The sequence below is a fragment of the Solea senegalensis genome, linkage group LG18 (assembly GCF_019176455.1).
Source record: "Solea senegalensis isolate Sse05_10M linkage group LG18, IFAPA_SoseM_1, whole genome shotgun sequence".
In the NCBI taxonomy this organism is placed as follows: domain Eukaryota; kingdom Metazoa; phylum Chordata; class Actinopteri; order Pleuronectiformes; family Soleidae; genus Solea; species Solea senegalensis.
In genome coordinates this window covers 8,028,927-8,052,554 of record NC_058041.1, presented here as the reverse complement: position 1 = coordinate 8,052,554, position 23,628 = coordinate 8,028,927, and the positions used below count along the sequence as shown (strand labels likewise).

At 39.1% G+C, this 23,628-nt stretch overlaps 2 protein-coding genes across 4 annotated transcripts; one reads left to right on the top strand and one right to left on the bottom strand.

Moving 5' to 3' along the window:
* Positions 1-1,317: 1,317 nt before the first annotated feature.
* Positions 1,318-10,622, bottom strand: acsl5 (acyl-CoA synthetase long chain family member 5). 2 transcript variants are annotated; one of them, XM_044014235.1, is made up of 22 exons: positions 10,608-10,622; positions 9,450-9,541; positions 8,710-8,872; positions 8,252-8,363; positions 7,784-7,848; positions 7,571-7,672; positions 7,380-7,479; positions 6,918-7,096; positions 6,799-6,831; positions 6,657-6,708; positions 6,175-6,248; positions 5,998-6,075; positions 5,120-5,254; positions 4,859-4,993; positions 4,328-4,423; positions 3,903-3,975; positions 3,454-3,542; positions 2,981-3,097; positions 2,627-2,770; positions 2,442-2,543; positions 2,147-2,218; positions 1,318-1,551 (listed from the first exon to the last, which is right to left on the bottom strand). In XM_044014235.1, exons 3-22 carry the CDS (start codon positions 8,857-8,859, stop codon positions 1,414-1,416), a joined length of 2,046 nt encoding a protein of 681 aa, XP_043870170.1. In that variant the 5' UTR covers positions 8,860-8,872; positions 9,450-9,541; positions 10,608-10,622; the 3' UTR covers positions 1,318-1,413. The 2 variants fall into 2 exon arrangements, with proteins under 2 accessions (XP_043870170.1, XP_043870169.1); XM_044014234.1 differs by lacking the exon at positions 10,608-10,622 and having other exon boundaries at positions 8,710-8,869; positions 9,450-9,555.
* A 1,716-nt stretch (positions 10,623-12,338) lies between these two features.
* On the top strand, positions 12,339-23,600 carry gucy2g (guanylate cyclase 2g). Of its 2 annotated transcripts, none has more exons than XM_044014233.1 (22): positions 12,339-12,701; positions 12,831-13,179; positions 13,270-13,379; positions 14,536-14,718; positions 14,860-15,004; positions 15,441-15,576; positions 15,663-15,766; positions 15,881-16,047; positions 16,136-16,276; positions 17,847-17,930; positions 18,120-18,224; positions 18,329-18,400; positions 18,516-18,672; positions 18,763-18,918; positions 19,643-19,820; positions 19,926-20,066; positions 20,165-20,357; positions 20,453-20,627; positions 20,941-21,039; positions 22,331-22,422; positions 22,516-22,623; positions 22,713-23,600. In XM_044014233.1, exons 1-22 carry the CDS (start codon positions 12,363-12,365, stop codon positions 22,806-22,808), a joined length of 3,330 nt encoding a protein of 1,109 aa, XP_043870168.1. In that variant the 5' UTR covers positions 12,339-12,362; the 3' UTR covers positions 22,809-23,600. The 2 variants fall into 2 exon arrangements, with proteins under 2 accessions (XP_043870168.1, XP_043870167.1); XM_044014232.1 differs by having other exon boundaries at positions 13,270-13,394.
* Positions 23,601-23,628: the final 28 nt, after the last annotated feature.

Sequence of the window (23,628 nt, the reverse complement as noted above, 5' to 3'; positions counted from 1 at the left end):
TGTTTTAAAATATCATCAAAATGTTGTTATTGTAATATCAGATTATGGCGCTCTTTTTTAACAGTTGCAGTTTTACAGTTTTAAACCTTTTTTCACTTGACCGACCCCCTCCTGACTCAGTGGCCCTCTGGTCATTTAAGACCCCTGCCTTATAGTATGTTCCATTTATTCCTCAGGTGGAATTTGAAGGATCATTTCATGTCATGTACTTGTCTTGTTGTAGCACATGGGGGCAGTGTTGACTCAAAAAGAAATGACAACTTTTGTGTGTGTGTGTGTGTGTGTTCCACTCAAAGATCAACTCTCACTGTACTCTGCACTGCCAGTCTACAAAATCTCATAAACATGTGGATTATTAAATATTCTCCACTCAATCTTACTACTGTTCCTGCATGCATTCATTCATTCATTGATTTATTCATTCATTCCCCTTCTTCATCGGTCAACATGACACATTGATGTTGTATTTAAAGTGTACACACAAGTTGAGTTAGACTGCAGCTGTTTGGATGAGACTGCACTTGATATTGTTTTGACAGAACATCAAGGAGAAGGGAAATGTGCCTCTTCCTTTGTGGTTAGTGTTATTAATTTATTTTATGCAGACAGACAGGAGACAAGCAGGCCCTGTGGAATCGTTATACATCTTGGGTGATCCCATCTCAAGCAAATAGTTTTACTGATGTGTTACTTTAATATTGTGTATGATTTTTGCTCTATTATGTGACACAGTTTGTGAAAGTACATGCAATTACAAAGTAAAATGTTGTATGTTTAGTACTGCTCCTTTTCCCCCCCATTTTAGCAAATATAGCATTTGAAACACTCAATTCCCACGTTATCTTTATATTAAAAGGAGAATTCTGACCCTGTGAGCATTCACGAGCTACCCAGCAATCTACAGTAGTCCTTTAATTGATTTTACATGCATCAAAATTGTAATAGTTTAATCAAAAAATGTTTTTGCCTGCATTGATGCCATTACATTATTTTACTGAATACATTGCCATATTTCTTCTGCCAGTGAGGAAAAATACTAAATCAAGTTACATTTACAGCACAATAGGCGATATACACGGCTCAGAATCTTCAGCTGGAACTGTTAAAAGGCGATGATTCACTCGTCGTTGTGGCCAAGGAAGTCTGTCTGTCCAGCTCACCCCCAAACTGCGCTGCAGCATTTCAGCGGGAAGATGAGTTTAACAGAACCTCATTGTCTCACATGACTCATACCTCAGCAATGTTTGTCACTCCAAAAGCCAAAGCATGGCAGATCTCCCTTGTTGTGGACATTTACGAAGGACACGGCACAAGAAGTGAACTCATTTACGTTTTAATCACAAGACACCAGGCACGAAAACAAACAAAACATTGAACTACAGCAGGTTTTAAGTTGGTGTTGGTTCGTTCCATTTATGGGAGGTTGGCGTACATTTTGTCGATCTGTGGCTGGAAGAGAGTTTTGAGCTCAGCCCTCTTGGCCTTGAGTGTGGGAGTTAACAGACCGTTCTCAATGGTGAACTGCTCTGGATGGAGGTAGACTTCTTTCACCTGTATCAGACACAAAAGAGAGGTTCAGACAGTCACGCAGTATTCAAGATCCCAAATAAATAAACACCTGGTTATTTAATTGGTTAGACAGGGATTTTGTTTCCACTGCTTTACTGGAGACATTTCAAAACAAAACTCTGCACACTGTCTTGCACTGAAATTTTACTTCAAGGCCTCAATACTAGATCTTCCATCAGGCTAAAGTCAAATAAGTCCACTCTCTGATGGAGGTCTAGTACCAAAGCGTTAGATCCTATCTCCAATCTTTTACTAGACACAGATTAAATTAGACAAGAAAATGGACATAAAATAAAGAAAATGTGGTTAAGTAGAACATGTGCAACACATTTCTTTAAGATGCTTTTACCACTAGAGGGCGAACTGAGCATTGTTCAGAATTAGAATGAGTTGTTTTTGAGCCAGCCCCCCAGGCCTTGACCCGTCCCGGGATTTTGAACCCATTACAAGCTCCTCTTGGCTAGTGACCACCCATATACATGTAAAGTCACTTAAAATAAAATTGACTACTTCAAGTAATCCAGTTTGGGTTTGAACCAGCAACTTGCACGATTGGGAATTCATGAAGACCTGTTACCTGCTCAAAGGACTTGAGGCCTGCTTCTTTGCCGAGTTTCGTCATGTCTAAGAGAATGGCTTTCTTAATTTCCTGGGGGAGAGAGAGGTCTGTGTTAAAACTGTTTCTCAGCTGAAAGCAGAGACCAGGTTCAAGTTAGATGTGTAGATCTGGGGTATGTGCAAGACTCCTCCAACAGTCTTTTAATGTTAATGATTGTTTTCTGCACATATTCTTGTGGTGCTATAAAAAGACACTCTCCTATCATGTGCCATTTTAGTGACTTGTAATTGACAGATGTTGGCCAAAACATTACTGTGTGTTTGCAGATGTCTTCAATGGAGCCTTGGCAGCCGAGATTTTTGGCAAAATCCGGGAGGATGTCAGGATCAGGGACCACAACGGCAACTAGGCAGGACTAGAGTCATAGAGATGATTCATTATCACAGTACGTTCTATATAATCACAGGAAACAAATACTGCATGTTGGGTTAAACGTACCTGTAGACTGTCTCCATGCACGAATACCTGGGCCACCGGTCCACTGCGTACATACACGTTCTCAATCTTCTCCGGTGCGATATACTCACCCTGAGCCAGCTTAAAGATGTTCTTCTTACGGTCAATAATCCTCAAAACACCGCTCTGTCAACAGAGTTTACAGAAATGATTCATCATTAAAAGGAAAATATCTTGTCAACTTTTTAAACACTTTTTTTGGTTCCATTGGATCATTGTGTCCAAGCACTGAACTTTAATATAAACACCAGAGAGGAGCTCGTCTTGCATTATTCAAGAATGAATTGCTTGGCTTTATTCACACAAACACACACACCAAACATTAGCTTTTCTTACCGGAAGCCATTTTCCAATGTCTCCAGTGTGGAGCCAGCCGTCTTCATCCAAGGCCTCTGCAGTTTTCTCTGGGTCTTTTAAATATCCCTTGAACACATTTAAACCTTTGACACAGACCTGAAAAGAAAATCAAGAGACAAACTGTAATTAAATTTGTTGCTTTTATGTGTTGTATATAGAGTTTTGTGCTGTTAAGGATCCATTGTGAACATCTGGATTCAGAGTGACTTGTATTTCCCGTGTTTCTTGTTAAAGACTTAAAAACCAGAGATTGGGTTTCCCTGTGAGAGCTGTACGTGCAGTGCAAACAGGAATAAATGGTAATTGTGCACACTGTTGACACATATTTGTCAAAAATGTCTGTACTCACAAAGTTGCATTAACAAACCAAATAAATGTCACCCTAAACCTACTTGGGTTTATTCCCATTTTCACTTTACTTCTCAAATCGGGAGTAATCTGCACAAACTTACTTCTCCTTCACCGTTTGAAGCAAAGTAGTTCATTTCCTCCACGTCCACCAACTTCACAATATTACAAGGCAGCGGCACACCAACATGTCCTGTGGAAAATGAAGCAAGTCCGTCATTTAGCAGACATTAATGAATGATCCGTCAGGGGTGATGTGTGACAGAAGGTCTACAAGACAGTAATGAGGCCAGCTATGATGTATGGTTGAAAGAAGAATTAAATATTCACCCCTATAATGTTGACAAAACCTAAAGTGTTAAGCTCTGCATGTTTTAGATGGTGTCCTGCTAAGGTGTGTTGGCGCAGGGCAGCATCTAAGACATGCAGGGCAGGGGTTCCCCAAGACCACGATTGGGGAAACACCAATTTAAAATCATGTAAAAGTGAATCAATGTTCAATGTCAATTTCTAGCTGGTATTAAGAAACAAATCCAACATCAGGACTACATACCTGAAGTGCCATCACCCGGCATGGTGAAGGTGCAGCCGGCTGTACACTCCGTCTGCCCATATCCCTCAAAGATCTGGCACCAGTCAGATGAAAGCAGAGTCAGAGCAGTGTGACCAGGTCACCATGACAACTTCATGTAAACAGCACCAGATGGATGCTGTTGCACAAGCCATTACTGTATCAGTGTGGATTTCCTGCAGCTCTCTCAGTTCACCACAGTTTAATCCATCAAAACATGAGGCTGATTAGAAACCCGCTGACATCAGCCTTTAAATCCATCCAATTGATTCAAATTATTTTAGAAACAACTGAAGTGAATTCAGAGTGTTTCCTCCTGAAGTTTCAAATTCAACATGTCATTACCTGACAACATTAAAAAGACAAAAAGAAAAGCTGAGAGACACTACAGAACAAAATCTTTTTACCTGACAGCCTAAAGCAGCCCTAAGGAAGTTGAGAACAGAGGGAGATATGGGAGCTGCTCCAGTCACCATGATCCGCACACGTCCACCCAGAGACTCCTGCAGACAGAGTTAATGGTCATATATGTAAAATGTGTACAACAGCAACTTTAAGCATTTTAAATGGTTACTAGTTACAACATAATTCAGTTGCTTAGTTATCCATAATAGAGAAATGCTTTTATACTGTGTTCATACACAACAATTCTGTCATTGAACCCATTTGGTTCATTTCAGTGTGTCAGGAACAGCCAAGTGGAAAAGGAAAAAAAAGGAAACAAATCACATGACAAGACAAGGCACAACAGACCTTATACATATTATACAGATCAAATATCTATACTGAAAGTGTATAACAGATCAATTATCAGTCATTTTATGTCTTAATACATTGAATGTCTTCCATATGCCATGTTTATGCACATTTCTCATCAAATAAATTGGTGTTTTTGTTTCCCATCAGACACAGACACCTGCATTCATTTGAACAGATACCTGGACTTTGTGGAAGATGAGTTTGTCCCATATGCTGTTGTTCCTAATGATTCCCTCCTTGACTTCTGCAAATTTCCTCTCCACAGCAAAGTTCAGGAGCCATTTCTTGAATGGTGTTGAAGCTCCACTCTGGACCTAGTTAACAAAAAAAACAAAACAAGGGAAGCTGCTGCAGTTACAGTGAAAAAAAACGGAACATTTTCAAATCAATGGATTAAGCAGAATGAGCGGTGGAGAAGGGGGACTGTTGTGTCTACCAACTTTGTCATAGACACGGTTGAGAAGGCGAGGAACAACTGGGAAAATGGTGGGCTGCAGCGATTTCATGTCATCTGGCAGCAGTCTGATGTCACCCTGGAAAAATCCCACCCTTGCCCCATGACCATACATCACAGTCTGAAAGAACAGAGAAAAAAAATTATACAAAGAAATAAACTCCTATTCAAGAGTTTTGTTACCATAACAATATTACAAGTAGCAAGGACTTTATGTGCAGGTTTTTTCATCAGCAGAGAAGAGACAGAATAAATATGGAAAAGCTATAAAATATGTACACATAATAAAAATACAATGAGGTGATGTAACATAAAGTTCCACACACACTGCAGTGTGTATTGTATACTGTACATTTTACATTCATTGCACTTGATAGGCGCTTCCTAACGTCATCTGCCATCAGTCTGGCTGGAAAGAAGTCATTTTATATATATATTTTTATAAAAGAAATTTCAATTGTTATTTTTAAATTAAATAAGTTTGTTTTTATATTATTTCTTTCCAATTCTTCCTGATAAATGTTTGTTTAAAACATATTGAGTTGCCTTTGTGTATGAAATGCACTATATAAATAAAGCTGCCTTGCCTATAATTTAATATTTTCTGTTGAATGTTTACACCTGAGGTGGGTGGTGTGAGAATACATATTTAGAATAATTTGTGCTTCCCCCCGCAGTGGTTTGTGTAGATTGAACTGGCCAAAGAGTCTGTACCCTTGGTAGCCTTCCACTTTGTTAGTGTACCCACTGTTTGTGAGCATGCTCTGTGTAATTCCTTTATAGGCCTGTGTGAGGAGGTTACGCTCTGACCTCCCATTTATGTATATGTTATATAATTATTGTATGAATCAATCATGTTCTTACCTGTACAACTCTCTCAAACATGTGCGCCAAAGGCAGAAATGAAATGCTGACATCCTGAGTCGATGGAATAATTGACGTCTGGGGGGGGAAGGAACGCAGAGCATCGGTCAACAACAGTTTTCTCTCCACAAGTAAATGGTACCAAGTGTAACCTGTACCATGATTATGTTTTGGTACCTCAAAGCTTCTGACAACACCTGCAGCATCAGAAACCACATTCTGGTGAGTCAGCATTGCTCCTTTGGGGTTTCCTGAAAAAAAAAACATGATGTCAGCATGCAATCTTTGCTACTAGATAAGTAGCTATAATCAACACATTAGCTGACAGTTTTGTATATACAGTATATAGACATAACTAAAATACTGCACAGAAAGTGTCTTTGGGAAATCAAAGTCATTATAATTACATGTTGAAAAACTCAGGATCACCTTAATTGATTCATCCTCTGGGGACAATGAGGCAGCTCAGAAATTCAAGTATTGTCAAGAAAGTTGTTTTTAATTGGTTTTGGAAGGTATTGCATGGCCTACAGCTAAATAATAATAATAAAAAGGATCTTTATATCTGTCCCCTCAAAACTTCAGAAGTGTTTACTATTGTTTTCCTTATTTTAGATTATACATATTACAATAAACCCATAAAAATCAAACGTGATCACCTGTGGTGCCACTGGTGAAGCAAACAACACTGAGGTCCTCTGGTTTTGGTGGCTGTAGGGACATGAAATCAGCATATTACAATAGTGTGCAGCTTGTGTCATAAACAAAAAATAAAAATCATAATAAATATATGAAACTTACAATTGGCTTTTGATGATTACTTTTCCCCACAGCCTGGAAATTAAAAAAAACAAACATGGTTGTGCTTCAGCCAGTGAGCAATGATTTACAGGCAACTTTTTTTGTTCAGCATGCGTTACCTCCACTTCCTGCATGGACATAACATCCACCCCACATGTGGATCCTCTCTTGACCAGCTCCAAGTCAAAAGTGTCCATGATGATGATGGTTTTCAGAACGGGACTCAGACCTTTCTCCCGGTTCTGCAGCAGCGTTTCCGCTTTCTTCTGATTGTCGCAGAGCACGGTGGAGATCTCAGCTGAAAGCAGAACATTTTTTTTTAAAAACACAATACATTGAACATCAGTGTGTGCATATGCAGTGATAAACCGTGGCCACATAGTAAAAATGTCAACACTGTAGTGAAAGAAAAAAAAAAGACGGCTAAGCATTTATGATGGGTGTGGGGGAGGGGGGTGGTGTGATAAACAAGTGACAAGAGATTAGAAAACACTGGAGACAAAAACCCTGTGGGGAGCAGCAAATTACTGGACACCGATGAAATGATCAGCATCAAAAGTGCAGCGAGAAGCTCCAATTACCTTGGTCGATAATGAACACAAGAGCCTCAGGACCCAAAGTGTCGTACAAGGGAACCACGACCATGGAGTACGTGTAACAGGCCAGTTCACCGATAATCCACTGCAAGGCACCCATGACACAGCAATATTACATCACGTCATTTAAAGAAACTATTTACAGTAAAACAAAAAAAGAAAAAGACATTACTTACTTCAGGTCTGTTCTGAGCAAAGATGCCAATAAACGTGTCGGTGTTCGGCTTCAGACCTTGATGAAGAAGCCCTGACCCCAGGTTCTCCGCTCTTTCAGAGACCTTTATTGAAGAGATGGACGAGAGAATAATAATAAAAAAAAAGGAGGTCAGCTTTAATTCATTAAAGTCAATTTTCACCATGTTTTTCCCAGTGTTTTGAGGAGTTTTAACCTGCTTGTACCGCAGCCACTGGTACGGCTTTCCTGGCTTCCTGTAGCCCAAGCATGGTCCATTACCTGCAAATAAGACAAGGGTGTGTATTCAAATAGTTCATACCATGCCCTATGGTGTGAATGGCAGGGATTGAGTCCCTCACTTTTCATCTTATTGCCCGTTTGAGTGATAATCAGTTTGGCGGAAATCGCTAAATAAACTTTTCCAAAGAGAATATAGTATGAAAAATAAAATGTTTCCAAGAAAACTAATGCTAATAATAAAGAGTATCTAAATCTACTAGTGCTGTAATGTGTTTACATATACAACCGATAATAAAGATAATCTGAGGCTGAATTAGATTAAAGACATTATTTAAGTTGACATATACCAAGTTGATTGTGTTTCCAATTGGTCTATTCACTCAAAACATCAGTTTGAACAAAGATGGAGGGTTTTAGAGGGTGTAAATGTAGATATAGTCACCTGACACTTTCAGCCCCCTCTGAAAAACCTCATAGAGGGTCCTGGCGTCGTCATAAAAGCATGAGATCAGGTTGTTGTTATCCTCAAGCAAAGCAGTCTTTCTTGCTCCATCCTGAGGACATCAAGCACTTCCTTTATAAACCCTCAGGACACAGCATTTAGGCTGCCTTTTTCCATTACCATGTTAAAACGAGAGGCTTACAATTACAGTGTTTTACAATTTTTTCAGCTCAAAAATCAGATTGAATTTGTGAAATTTGGAAATGCGTCACCATTCAAATTTGATTGGCTCATTTTTATGAACAAAAATAAAAGAAAAAGTCTATTTTGTGACTTCAGCACAGGTATTACTACTCCCAGGTTTGTTTGTTTTTAAAAACAGCACATTGATGCAAGCACCTGGGTGCACTGCAAGTACTACTACTAGTGCAGAAATCCAACAGCTTTACACTCTTTACCTTGATCCCAATAGTTTGGTGCTTGAGGTCAGCAGGGGTCTGGATAGGACTGGGACGCGTGTTGAGGTAAAACAGGACAGCAGCTGCCAGGGCGAACAGGGAGAAGATGACCGGGGTCGGGAGAGGGGAGAACAGGAAGAGGACGTCCATGGTGCCAAGTCTGCTGCACAGACACATGGGTGTGTTTTTCTTTTTTTTACAAATATTTAAGTCAAATGATTCACTTATACCACAACATATAAAGTCCTATTATGCAATTCTGAGCTCTCTGACACTCCTGCCAAGTCGTCTCCACAATAACCCCAGGTCAAAGTCAACTTGTGCAACTTTTAAAGCCATTCCTAATCACTCAAAGATAGTCTGACCAACAGAGTAGAACAATAACCCTGTACACCGGGATATCAGCTTTATTGGTTTATTGATATTTGATTTACATACACTTGCAAAGGGGATTTTGCATCAGATAAACACATTTAAGCAAGTTACAAAAGTGACCTTTTTCCTTAAGACTTCTTAACCAAGTTATCCACAACACGTTGCTTCATGTGTTGAATTGTTGACTGTATTATGTACGTATATCAATAGTGTATAGAAGAGATAATATACTATGAAGCTAGGGGCAGTGTATAATGTCAATATTCTGGCTGCTGTGTTACTATTATTTTGAAAAATCCATTCAGAAAAAGTGTGTTAGACTCAACCCAGCTGAAATCTAACAATCCAATTACTCTGGTTCTTACCTGCTGCTGGATCTCAGGTGTTCTTCTCAGCTCTCAGTAAGCAGACAGATGTGTGCTGGTGTATGCACAGCAGATCCTCCTCTGCTGCTGCTCTGAAGTGTGACACACAGAGTGAAAGCCCATAAAAAAAAAACAAAAAAAAAACAGTCCAAGATAGAGTCAAAGTAAACCTTGAACCTTGGCCATCATCACTTCCACTGATAAAAATGACCATGAGCACAGAAACAATCCTAGCTGTAAATTCTAATATAAACATGTACTGTACACCGTGTGATTAGTTCTACCCTGCCAAAAATGGACTCATTTTAACTTTTTATTTCATACATTTACATATGAGGCTTTGTCAGAGGAGGCCGACATGCTGCAGCTGATCAAAGGTCAATATCTAATGTCCAAAAAAAAAGTATTATCAACATACTTTGAATATGCACAGGTTAAATAACCACCAAGTTAAACCAAGTGTCTTAACTGTTCTATCAATCCTAAGAATATAGAAAAACAAATTGTCGGTGACAAGTTTGACCGCAGTTTCACAGAGGTACAGTCTCAGTTTAACTTTAAGTCGAGCTCAAACTGGCATCCAATCATCTGTTGCTCATAGCGGTCATTAAATATGTCCAGTTCATAAAATAAACCAATCCATGACTGAGGAAACACCGACAGCCATAACTAAATCCTAAATTCAACATTATTCAACACTCCAACTATATTTACCTCAACAAAAACTGCACCACACAGACCAGTTCCTACGTGACACAAATTGTCATAATATGTAGGTACAGCACATTCTGGACAACCACTGTAGTTTTTGAAAGTTCAGATGACATTTTAATCACTAAAATAACACATTTGTCAAGAAACAAAACAGCATGTTTATTTATAATGGTGCATTTTCCTGCTCATGAATTTACTTTCTTTTTTTTAAACAGAAATATGCAATTTTAAGAACAGTTGCATGAGATTCAGCTAGTGAATTAATGTTTCTCTTCTAATCAGTTCACATTCAAGTCAATTTATTGTTGTCAAACATTCCTCCTCTTTATAGACAGTTACCAGAGTTCAAGCTGTGCAGCTAACCTCTAACATGTCTCCTCGTGTGAATGATCTGATTCTGCTGGACAGTGAGATGAAAAACAAGAGTTCATTTTTTTTTTTTACCTTGTGTGATTAGTGTGGGGCCAGGCTGAGCGAGGGATCCCCAGGGGACAACTGAAGCTGAAGCCAGCAACACCACTAACAGAAGTAGAATCTGCCCACCTGTCATCATTAGCACCTTAAACTGCACACAGGTGTGAGCAGCCTCCTCTGCACAGAGCAAGGCTCGGCCTGTCAGCCTCATGTGACTCCTGCACCAGCAGATTACGCTCCCACGAGAGCTGCAACACCGTTTTAACTGAGGGTTTTTTGGTGTAGTCGCTTTGAAGGCCTCCGCACTGACACGTGTGTGCACCCGCAGTGTTCTCTGACAGGAACTGGGTGTGTGGCTTTCACTCACAGCTCCACTCCCCTGTCAATTTGCATTCTTTTGTAACACGGTTGGATCAATATTTTAAAAAGAAAACATGCACATGTAAATGTATTATTGATTATATTAACCCTCTCCTTTCTAAGACCAATCATCAGTCAAGTTGGTTTTCTCTCCCCCTTACGCCATGTGCTTTGACGAAGATAAAGGCACTGCGATGAACTTCGACACAGGGTTTATGAGCGATAACGAGGCAGTGGCACCTTTGAAATTCACTGATCCACATGTGATAGGAGCTAATCGGGGGTCTTATCTTGTCATACGGCATCTTAATTATAGATAAGTGATAGAAAATGTTAAGGTTTAAGGTTCAACCTGCAATAGAGGTCACAAATACTTGGCTCAATTTTCACTGAGGAAATCAGATAACAGATTATTATTATAAATATGTGATTTTTTTTTTGGAACATATCACATCATATTTCTTGTGTTTTTATTTTTTTTCTAACATTTTCTAGGGTAAAGGACCAGAGGGGGAAATATTTCATATGTGCGGCCTGAATACAGAAGTAGATCTACCTTGTCCTGTATGCATTAAGGCTTTTTAATTATCATTAAGAGTAATGATATGAAGGAAACCAATGACTGGAGATATTTTGATGATGTCATGTTATGTATACTGTATTTCTATAGCCCTTTACAACAACCCACAGGTCAACAAAGTGCTTTACAAAATAAAAACATTATAGACACACAGCATTCAAAATAGATGGTAAAAAAAAGAAAACTTGTGAAACAAAAAAAAAGCATGAAAATGCCAATTAAAAACACACAAGAATAAAATGTGAACTAAAAGAATTAAGAGATTGAAAGAGGAAAAAAAGAATAAAAACTGTCAACTGGGTATTAAAAGCCATTCTAAATAAATGTGTTTTAAATTTGACCCCAAATCTCTGCCATGCTTGCGAAAAGTAAAAAGTTTAATTTCATAGGCTGGTGTTTCCAAAATGACTCATGATCCAATTCATTGCATCATTTAACCAATTATTATTTTTGAGGTACACCAACCATGTCCAAGAGATGTACTGCATGAATCAGAACATACTATTATGCAGGTGTTGTTTTATAAGGTAGATGCTGAAAAACTTCTGCAAATGTACTCAAAATCAACATAAACCATCAATGGTTCCGGCTCAGCCTGTGGGAATGACTGGATTAAAACATAAAGATTTTTGCATGGGCTAACTATGGGTTTTACACCATAGGAAGGACTAAAAACAGATGATGTATTACCTCTATATGTGTACCTCCCTCTCTACACATATTTACATTGTCTCCTCCCCAAACAACTTTCCAGCATCACCAGGGAAGATGGTGTTATTTAAGCCCTGTAACACTAAGCAACTGATAGGATGAGAGGGATGTCGAGGGCAGCATATTCTCTGGGCATGAGCCACATACTGGTACTTCATTTCACGTTTGTGTTAAGTGCAGCTGCTCTTCTTAACAACAGCACAAATGGGTCACAGCCGTACAAGTTGCTCATTGGCTTCCAGGCTCCCTGGAACATGTCCTTCCCTTTCAGCGCCCTGCGCCTGGGCTCGGCCATGCAGATCGCCGTGGAGAAGGTGAACACAAATCCCTCCTTCCTGGGCAACTTCAGTCTGGATTTTGTGTACATGGACACAGACTGTAATCCCAAACTTTCCCTGGGAGGATTCATTCATCAAGTCTGGAAACAAAATGTGTCTGCACTCTTTGGTCCAGCGTGTCCAGGAGAGGCTGAGGTATGAATCGTTGTTGTCTTTGAATGCAAAACTATTGTAATATTGTACTACTATAATGTTGCTACTTCTCCTTGTAACTTCCCAATTGAACTTCTTGTCAATCAAAAGATCATCCTTACTCCTCCTCAGGTTACAGGTCTCATTGCATCAGCATGGAACATCCCCATGTTTGGGTTTGTGGGACAATCGTCCAAAACAGACAACAGTTTTATCTATGACTCCTACATCAAGATTGTGCCCCCTCTCAAAAGAAGCTCTGAGGTCTTGGTGAAGACGCTGGAGTTCTTCGGGTGGAAGCACGTGGGGATTATCGGAGGGGGGTTGGAATCCAACACCTGGGACAAAGTGGACGCTTTGTGGAAAACGGTGGAGAATCCACTGAGAGAGAAATTCAAAGTAACCGCCGCGGTGCAGTTTGACACCAGCGATCCTCAGCTGGTTTATCGAAATGTGAAGTACATCGCAACAGTTGCTCGGGGTGAGAGAATCTTTCTGTGGCTCTGTGAGACAAACAGCATGTGTCCACCTCTGTATTTGTCTGACGTGTCCCGCTGTGCTGTGTCCTCAGTGATTGTGGTGCTGTCGAACAGTGAGGACTCAATGACTCTGCTGCTGGAGGCTGAGCGACAGGGACTCATGAATGGTGACTATGTTTTCTTCCTGGTGCAGCATTTTGAGGTCAGTGGAGGCGTGGTGAGTAAAACTTTCATAACACAGTAACACAGGTGGGATAAACAGATTGTTGAGTGGCAGTGTCATTTGTAACCATGCAGTCTTTTAAGTTTGACATCACTTTGAGGTCATATTTTGCCTCCTTATATTTGTTGTAAATCATTTTGTGGTCATATTTTGTCTCTTTCGAGTTGTTTTACATCGTTTTGTGGTCGTATTGTGTCTCTTTATATTTGTTGTACATCATTTTGTGGTCATATTGTGTCTCTTTATATTTGTTGTACCTCATTTTGTTATCATATTGTGTCTCTTTAAATTTGTTGTACATCATTTTGTGGTCATATTATGTTTCTTTATTTTTTCTTTCACATTGCATTATTTTGTGATTGCCACTCTGACTCAATGTAGCTAAACTCTCTGGTCATTGTACATTAATATTATAACTAAAAATAACGCATACAGTATGTCACAAGCTGCTATGTGCTTTTTCTGAAATGTGTATCTTTCAAGAATGTATTGCCTTTTCTTAAATTATTATTCAATCGCTCATAAATAGCATAGTATAGTAAAAGTAATATTTTCCTCCATTATATACGGCCTATGAAATGATTGTTTTGTAATGTAATTACAGTGTAAGAAATGATGAATGTATTTCTATGAGGCTTTAGCAGTCAGAGTCATGCTGTTCACTCACTGCAGCTCAGTGTGAAATCTTTATATTATACAGGTAAACAACTCTCAAGTAAAATAGATACTGCATTTGTCTTAATTCTGATTGCTAAACCCTCAGATTAACTTAATTTAACATCTGGGACGATTTTCTTTTTGCACTTTACAAAAATGGTGTTTGCAGCCAATATGATTCACAAGTAATATTAACGTTTCTTTACTTGTGTGCATTATCTAATGTGACCCTACTTTACCACATTTTATCTGCATATGTTTTCATAAACGTTGTTTAATTAGATTAATAGGTATTCTCAAATGACAAAAGCACACTTGTCATTTCTAATCTGTAACCATTTCAGTTGAAATGACAAATGTCATTTCAACTGCAGCTGCAGTCATCAAACTATCATTTGCTAAAAAAAGAAAATCTGTGAAAAATGAACTTATCTCGTCTATATTTTTTATTAATATGTCTTGCTTTGTCCTTGGGCAGGATAACTTGTGGAAATACGCCCTGAACAGCTCGATGAACCAAGCTGCCCTGAGAGCATTTGACATGACCTTCATCATTGGCCAGAAATCTTATGAAGGCTACGAGTACTACGACTTCTTTGAAGAAGTGTTTGAAAAACTGCGAGGACGCCCATTCAGGAGCAACCTGACATCTGCAAAACAGGTTAGCACCTGTGATAATCACACGTGATTTAAAAAAAACAAAAACAAAAAAAAGTTAAGGTCTTGGAAACTAAAAAACATTTACACTCCTTCTGTTAACAGAACTAAAATCACAGATACATATATATATCTGTCATTTTAGGTGAGCCCCTATTCTGCCTACCTGCATGACGCCGTGCTGCTCTATGCAATGGGACTGAAGGAGGTCCTCAAAGACGGGAAAGACCCTCATGATGGACGTCACGTGCTTCAAACCCTGAAAAAGAAAAACAGCATTCGCTTTTATGGTTGGTGTCTGCTTTAATCGCTGTTTTGGTAAATAAGGCTATTCAGTAGTTTGTGGAATTAAAGGAATCCATTAATACATTTAACATGGGAGCTTTTTCTGAAAAGAGTTTACTTACAAAGTATTTTTTATTCTTTTGGACATAAAATGCTTTAAATTTCTTGGAAAATACCTATTATTATGCATAATATACCTTCACATTTGGTAATGTAGGCTCCATGTTTTGACCATTCTAAAAAAAAGAGTAGTATGAGTAGTTTCCATTCTAGGTTTCGGGGCTAAATCCATCTCTCATGGCATAAATTCTCAGACATTTTTTTTAAGTAAATTAATGTTTTTTAAAGTAGTTTTACGCACTCATTTCACTTTATTGCCCAAACACTATACCAGACATACGTTCCAGACCGTTTAATAAAATGAAGACTTTTTTATCACAGGTGCCTCTGGATTAGTCCACTTTGATGAAGACGGAGAGAGAAATGTGGACTATTCCATTTTAGACCTGCAGTACAGTGGAGACGTCATTAAGTTTGTGCCCATTCTCCAATTTGACAGTCACTCCAAAAATATCCGGTAACAAACCTTGTTACTATTCAAAGTATTAAAGGCTTTGTGCACCGACAAGTCAGTGAAAGAACAAAAAAAACATGTCATTTCAGGCCAACACCTATGTATACTTCTGTGGTTTGGCCCAAAGGACGAGCTCCAGCTGATAAACCAGAATGTGGATTCAACAACGAATATTGTGAATGGCTGAGTAATGGTAAATAACTAAATAAATATTTAAAAGACTCTTAAATAAAACCTGATTTATGATCAGCTGATACTGCACACTGAGTCCAAGCTAACTGCCTTCATCTGTATTGATGGGATGCAGACGTCGTCCTGCTCACCCTCGTCGTGACCTTCCCGGTGATTGGCGTGCTCGCCGTCCTCTGCATCGGTCTCCTCACTCTGCAGAAGTCCCGCCTCCAGACCAAACTGGATGACTCCTGCTGGTGGCTCATACACTACAGCGACATCACCATCGTCAGGGAGCCCACAGTATGTGTGAAGAATAAAAAGTGCATAAGCACATATGTGTGTGTGTGTGCGATTGTGGTCACATTTGGTGTGGATGTGTCTCCTCCAGGGAAACCACGGTTTATCTTTTAGCACCACAAAGAGTCAGAGTGGGAGTGGGGGCTCTCAGTCCAACTTCTCCAGCAACAGCTATGGCCTGAAGGACAAATCAGGGAGAGAGCACATCTACGCCACCATAGGACTCTACCAGGTAACACTTTACTACTAGTAAGGTGTTATTCTTTTGTTTCCTCTGTCATTCCTTCACTTTGAAGGAAACTCAAATTCAAGTATCAGACCCACTTTGGGGGGGAAAATACAAAAGCTGGTTTGCAACAACACAGTTTGCACCAATCATTAACATCAGAGTATTTAAATATTTGTATTATTGCTGTATATAAAAAAAGGTGAATATAGTTCCCTGGTTGCATAACATCATCTTGTATAAAGTATCTTAAGGGATACTTGAGTAAATGCAAAAATATCTTCCCAGAAAAATGACATTGGTAGAAGTCGAAGTAATAATACTTAAGTAGAAGTCTAAAAGTATATGTACTTCAGTATCAAAAGCCATTTTCTGATATAAAATGAACTTAAGTTTTTAAAGTTAATTATACTAGTGAGGAGTTAGGATTGAGCTATGGTGGCTCAGTGGTGGGGGGAGTTGTCTTTCAGCTGGAAGGTTGTGGGTTCAATTCCTGGCTCTGCTAGTCTCTGTGTCCTTGAGCATGACACTTAATCCCACAGTGAAGTGTGTGAATGGGTAAGAAAACTATAGAGTAAAGCAGATCCTCAAGACTAGAATAGTAATGAAAACAAAGACAGTTAGAGGAAATGCTAGAAATATAAATAACTGGGGTCCACTCACATGTGCTGTGCTTTATCGTCTATTTTGGAACTGGAACACAATTGACTGAATTAAATTCACGTTCTTTTGAAGAAGACCTAAAAACTAGCAACTGAGACATTAACTCCTCAGGAAAATGTTTTGCTGACGTTCAAATCAAATCAAATCAAATCAAATCAAATCAAATCAAATCAAATCAAATCAAACATACTTCATTATTGTCCCCGCAGAGACAGTTTTCTTGGGCAAAAGTGTTACAGCAGCTGCACAGAACACAAGGCGGCAGAAAACAGCAGCATATACAGTGCAAAAAATAACAAGAACACACTGAAAAAAGAAATGGGTTATGCGGTGGACTGCACCTGCCCTGACACATAAAAACATTTTAAAATAATAAAATAAATGGCTGAACTGGCCTGAACTCATTAATCAGTAAGTGTAGTAAGTGCAGTAAGAGCAGAATATAGTGCTGGACCAGAAGCTGTAGGGGAAAATGCTTGTGCTCAACGAGATGAACATGTTTCCCTGTTGAGTAAACTGATAGATGTTGGAATGAACGAGTGCTCACGCCAGTTGGTTTTGCACTTTATCGCTCTGTAACGTCTACGTGAGGGTAACAGCTCAGGGTCGTTGTGCAAAATGTATGTGTAAGGATGTCCTCACAGACGGAATCGAGGGACGGATAATCTCGTTTGAGATTCTGTTTTATTTGTAAGAGTAAGATTGAGTGACATATTCAACATACATTTATTGTTTGTCCATCATGCACAATGAATAACCGATATTATCACGTTCCATTGTGCGTCGTTAGAGACATTTGTACGTTACATGCACATGTTGTGTGCACTGATTTATAAGAGTATAAGAGAAAGTGTTTTTGTGTTGAAAAATGAATGAAATGACTTTTTTTTAAATGTTTTTAATTTCCATACAGGGGAATCAAGTGGCTGTCAAGTACATGAAGAACCACGGTGGTTGTAATTTCCAGAAGCCTTCAATTATCAAAGAGTTCAGTGTGGTAAAGTTCCTCATTTTGGTTTAGACAAAACATTTTTCTCAAATCCAGCCATGGTTTATATACAATTAAACATACTGCTATGAAACTGGAGAGGAAACACACCTTTAGCTTAACGTGGTTATTTATTTTGTCATTAAGTGAAATGTGCGCGTGTGTGCGTGCCTAACCATCTTCACCTCTTCAAGACAGATGAAAGAGATGAAACATGAGAATTTGGTGCAGTTCTTCGGTGCATGTGTCGAGCCTCCAAATGTTTGCTTGGTCACGCAGTACTGCAAGAAAGGCAGTCTAAAGGTCAGTACCACAGTGTGTACTTCTTCACATTCTTGTTTGTGTTCTTTTAAGGCCACAGTAGGAATGTTACATCCTGTTTCATATTGCTGTGTTTTCCCCCGCAGGATGTTTTCAAGGCGTCTGATATTGAACTGGATTGGATGTTTAAGCTCTCTTTTGCTTATGACATTGTAAATGTGAGTCCACTTACCAGTGGTTGTTATAATGTAAACAAGGTTTTATTTATTGATATAATAACACAGGGGCGTAACAAAAATACTTGTTGTTAAAATTAATTTCTTTGTGATCCAGGGGATGGAGTTCATTCACAAGAGTAGCCTGAAATTCCATGGGAATCTTAAACCCACCACATGTCTGGTGGACAGTCGGCTACAGATCAAACTCTCAGGATTCGGACTGACAGAGTTTAGAAACAAGATGACCACTCAGGAAAACCCCAACTATGATGGTCAGTGGTTGCACTCAAGTTCCAAATATGTCTTTCTTCATTTGATCAAACATTTGACATGATTTAAACTGTAACTGCTCATCGTCGCAGAGATGTACTGGACAGCTCCTGAGCTCCTGAGAGTATCTGGTACCCTGCCTAATGGGACACCTAAAGGAGACATCTACAGCTTTGCCATCATAATGTGGGAGCTCATGTACAACTCTCGGGCTGGACCGTACCATGAAATCAACCTAGAGCCCAAAGGTACAGCTGAAGGAATACTCAAGAAAAAGCCGCCGCACCGCCACGCAGGACAGTTAAAGCAACACTATGTGACTCATAATGTTGAATAGAAAGTGACAAACAGGCTTTGTTTTCTGTACATGAGGCGACTCATCCACTCTGATTTTGAGCCTCACAAATATACTTCCCACTTGTGCAGACAGAGGGCGCAGCTGCTCAGCAAATATACATAGTGTTGCTTTAAGAGTCTTAAGTTGATGATAAAATTTAAAATTTAAAAGGAAACTCATCATTTAATACATACTTTAAGAAATAAAATATTTTGTAAGACTAATATTGGTTTGACATGCAACATAACTTGGTAATTAATGGCTTTCTAGGACTAAGAATCCATATTAATTCTCAATTATAGCTTTTAAACTGTTATGATAGTGCCAGAAAAGGCTTAGGTTTGATTTGGAGAACCCAAATATTTGAACATTTGATAGAATATTTACATATTTGATAATATGCCGCCTAACAATATTCACCGTAGGAAAAAAATCCCCTGATAAACAGTGCATGTATGGTCAATGTATCTAGTGAATTTGTCTGCAATATTCACAGGCTTGATTTAGCATAACATACTAAAGTAGAGGGAAAACAAGATAAAAAAAAAATCCAATTTCTAAATAACTTCATGAACCATTATTTCCACTCGTTCTAACTGCTATAATTTCTGCTTCTTGCTCTTTGTTTCCTACAGAGATTATCATGCAGTTGCGGACACCTTACCAAGGGCAGCCCCTACGACCAGTGCTTTCTGAGCAGCTGTGTGACGAGAACATCAACACACTGCTGAGGGCCTGCTGGAATGAAAACCCAGACCACCGACCACCGTTTGGGTCATTACGGAGGGAGCTGAGGGACATCAGCCCTGACAGGTCAGGCTTCAGACGTTTTCCTTAAACCGATCTCCCTGTTCCACATGGGAGAATCGTTTATTTTGTTGGCAATAGATAGTAACTGAAATCTTTGCTGTACTGTAGCCATGCAAATATACTGGACAATATGGTGGATAAGTTGGAGAAATATGCTAATCACTTGGAGGACGTGGTGGAAGACAGGACCAATCAGCTCACAGCAGAAAAGGCTCGTGCAGACAGGCTTCTCTCCAGCATGTTGCCAAGGTACATCCACATGTAGCTGCTCTTTGTCTTTATGCTGTTGATTACAAAATGGACTACAACGCTTCACCTTTTTAGTGCTGACCTTTCAATGGTTGCAGGTACATTGCAGATCAGCTGATGGCGGGGAAGTCAGTGGAGCCCCAAAGCTACGACCTGGTGACCATTTTCTTCTCCGACATAGTGGGTTTCACCTCCATGTGCTCTGTGAGCTCTGCGATGGAGGTGGTCACGTTCCTCAACGACCTCTACAGCCTCTTTGACGACATTATCAAGATGTACGACGTCTACAAAGTATGTCAAAACGGTCGGACGCAAGAGTTTTAAACATCTTGCCCAGAAAGTATTCCTTTAAAAGGCTAAATCTTTGTTGCCTTTTCATCTTATAGGTGGAAACAATTGGTGATGCATACATGGTAGCCAGTGGTCTACCTATCAGCAATGGCTACAAGCACGCTCTGGAGATATCCACAATGGCTCTACACTTCCTGAACGCCATTAAAAACTTCCAAATCCACCATATGCCAACTGAGAGTCTTGCAATTCGCATTGGCATACACTCTGGTAAAAGACAATGCTCTTAATTAATAATAGACTAAACCAATTTAATATTTATCAAAGGAAAACTCGAGTTGGCAACAACTGACATGAAACCTTGTGTCAAAATAGCTGATGTGAAACAGGCCTTTTAGTCCATTGTTTTTATCCATGTTAATATTTGAGTATTACAGCGGTTTGCAGTAAATCCGTGTAATTACATCATAGCAGTCAGTATGACTTTTATCATGTTTAGTTCAAGGATGACCGTAATAGTGATGGAACAATTGTAGTTGTAGATAAACTTAAGTGTAGGCAATGAATGCATATATTTCCGTAGGTCCAGTGGTTGCAGGGGTCGTAGGCACCACGATGCCTCGCTACTGTCTGTTCGGAGACACGGTGAACATGGCTTCTCGGATGGAAAGTAACAGCCTACGTGAGTGAACTGTGGTACCTGTTTTGTTTTGTTTTTCATTTAATTCTACAATGGACTGTTGGTCCACCATTATTTTTAGGTTGGACTGAATAATCGTATTTTGACAACTCTTTGATTGGTTTGCATGAATGTTGGTGCACATGTCTCTAGATCAGTGGTGTCAAACTCAAACGACCTGAGGGCCAATGAGCATCTAGTCTGGTCAAGAGGGGGCCGGTCTAGAAAAAAAAGTGGGAATTAAAAAAATAACTTAGCATGTGGTGGTCTACAAGACCTTCAAAGTACAACACAATATGTCATTATGATATTGCAGTTAAGATATTCATGATATTATTTCACAGACTTTCAAAGTAAAAGTGCTTGTTTTAGTAAGGAATGATGCAAACTTCACAATAATAAACATATGTATGATGCAAAATATAAGCTATTGATATCAAAAACAGAGAAATAAATTGAAAATGAAGTACTTAAAGTAAAGTAATTAAAACATCAAACAAGCTGTAATTAACTGCTGAGTGCATTTAATAATGCAATAGATAAAACTGAATTTCGTATAATGTATTACATTATGAAATATTGCTAGCATATTTAGTATTCTAATATTATTATATTACATATCACCTCGCTGGCAGCTGTGTCTCAGTCACACACACTGTGTTTACGAGGAAGGGAAGGTCATGGGTCATGTTTTCATGATGTGGTGGGCCACAAGTTATCAATTGGAGGGGCCAGGTGTGGTCCACGAGCCTCCAGTTTGACACTTTTTCTCAGGGGTGTCAAACTCAATAACAGAGGGGGCCGAAATTAAAAACTGTGTCCACTGTATTTCAGTAGAACAGCACAAACAGTCCTGTAGTCACATATATTAGCCAATATTTCCTCATTTGTATTTTAAAAGCCAAATACAAATGACGAGCTGAGCCCCCTTAAAACCCCCCCCTATGTTTCCGGCTCTGTGTTTTTCAGAGTCCACATTTAATGTTTTTATTTATTTTACTGGTGAGGTAAAGTGTGGTACTAATCAGTGAGTCAGTGGGAAAAAAAAGCTGGAAAAACATAACATGTTATCTCACAATTACATGGTGGGCCGGATGTGGCCGGCGAACCTTGAGTTGGACACCTGTGCTCTAGATGATAAATCTTAATGACTTTGGTCATTCTTTAACATCTTATTCAGCTCCACCACCAGCCTACCAAATGCTCAACGGCCAGAGCTATAACATGTGACAATGCTCCGAGTTATGAATAAATAAATAAATAAATAAAAGTCACGTCTGTATGTTTTACTCAGCCATGAAGATTCACATATCTCAGTGCACTGCAGACATTCTTATCAAGGCTGGATCATACGAGCTGGAGGAAAGGGGTGAAATCGAAATGAAAGTAAGTGTGCTACAGCTTTTCAGAGGGTTACTGCCTCTGTGTGTTTGTGTATGACGTGTATTTTTGACCCGTGTGTGCTCTGGTCCGTGACAGGGTAAAGGGGCCCATAAGACCTACTGGCTGCTGAGTAAAGCAGCGTTCAATCCTCCTCCTATAGCTCACAGCTCTCCACCAGCTGACCGCCTAAAACTGCAGCCAGAGGTAAAAAAAGAGAATCAGTCATTGTTTAGTTACCACGTGATTGACCACAAACGGTGATTTGACCTGCATTTTTTTAATCTCTTCCCAAGAAACCCGCCATGACCAGAGCTTCTGAGAAAAAGGTCCCAAAAATCGTGACCAAAGGCCTCATTTCAGAGACCATGATTCCTAAAGTGCACATTTGAAGAGACCGGGGATGGTGTGACCATATATTTTGGATAAATTAGCAGGAAGGTCTGGAAATGTCCATTCCACAGGTCTCACATAATGCACAAGCTTTTGAGTGCATGGGGCTGCATGGAGACGAAATGGGGACAAAGGCCTTTGGTCATGATGCAAAACACTGATATAAGGATGCTTATTTATTTGTGAGCGTTTTATGTCAGGAATGATGGTTTTATTTTTTGATTGTGATTTAGTCACAAATTAATAAATAAGCTGAGTCCGAACCACACGGGTGGTAGCAGTTACATTATTCACACAACACTGTATGAAAAATCTAAATCTATATTTGTATTAGGGAGAGATTAACAACATTAACAAATATACATCAGATTAATGTTATTTTGTTTACAGGAAGATTAAAGAGAGAAATGAATGTTATTCATAGGGGCGCAGGATTAGTCCTTAAGTACTTTTATTTCACTTTGTCTTTGTATTCATGTCATGTTTGGGTCAGTGAGCAGTCAGCCTTATTTGAAAACTTTAGATTTTTATCACAAACATAACTTGTAGAAAATGTCTTTTAACTTTGCCTGGAGGAGTGAGTATATTCACATGCATCAGATTATTTTACCGTCAGTGCAATAAAATAGACCAAAGTATGAGACATGGGAACTGTTGTTACTATACAATAGAAAACCAAAAAAGGGAATTGCACAAACGTATTAATGTGTTTTGATTTTGAATTCACCTTTATTAGACAGCAGTCTGTAACATTTTATCTCAAGCATCAATAAATGTGCTAGTTACAATAATACCTGATAATCAGTTCAGTCATTCATT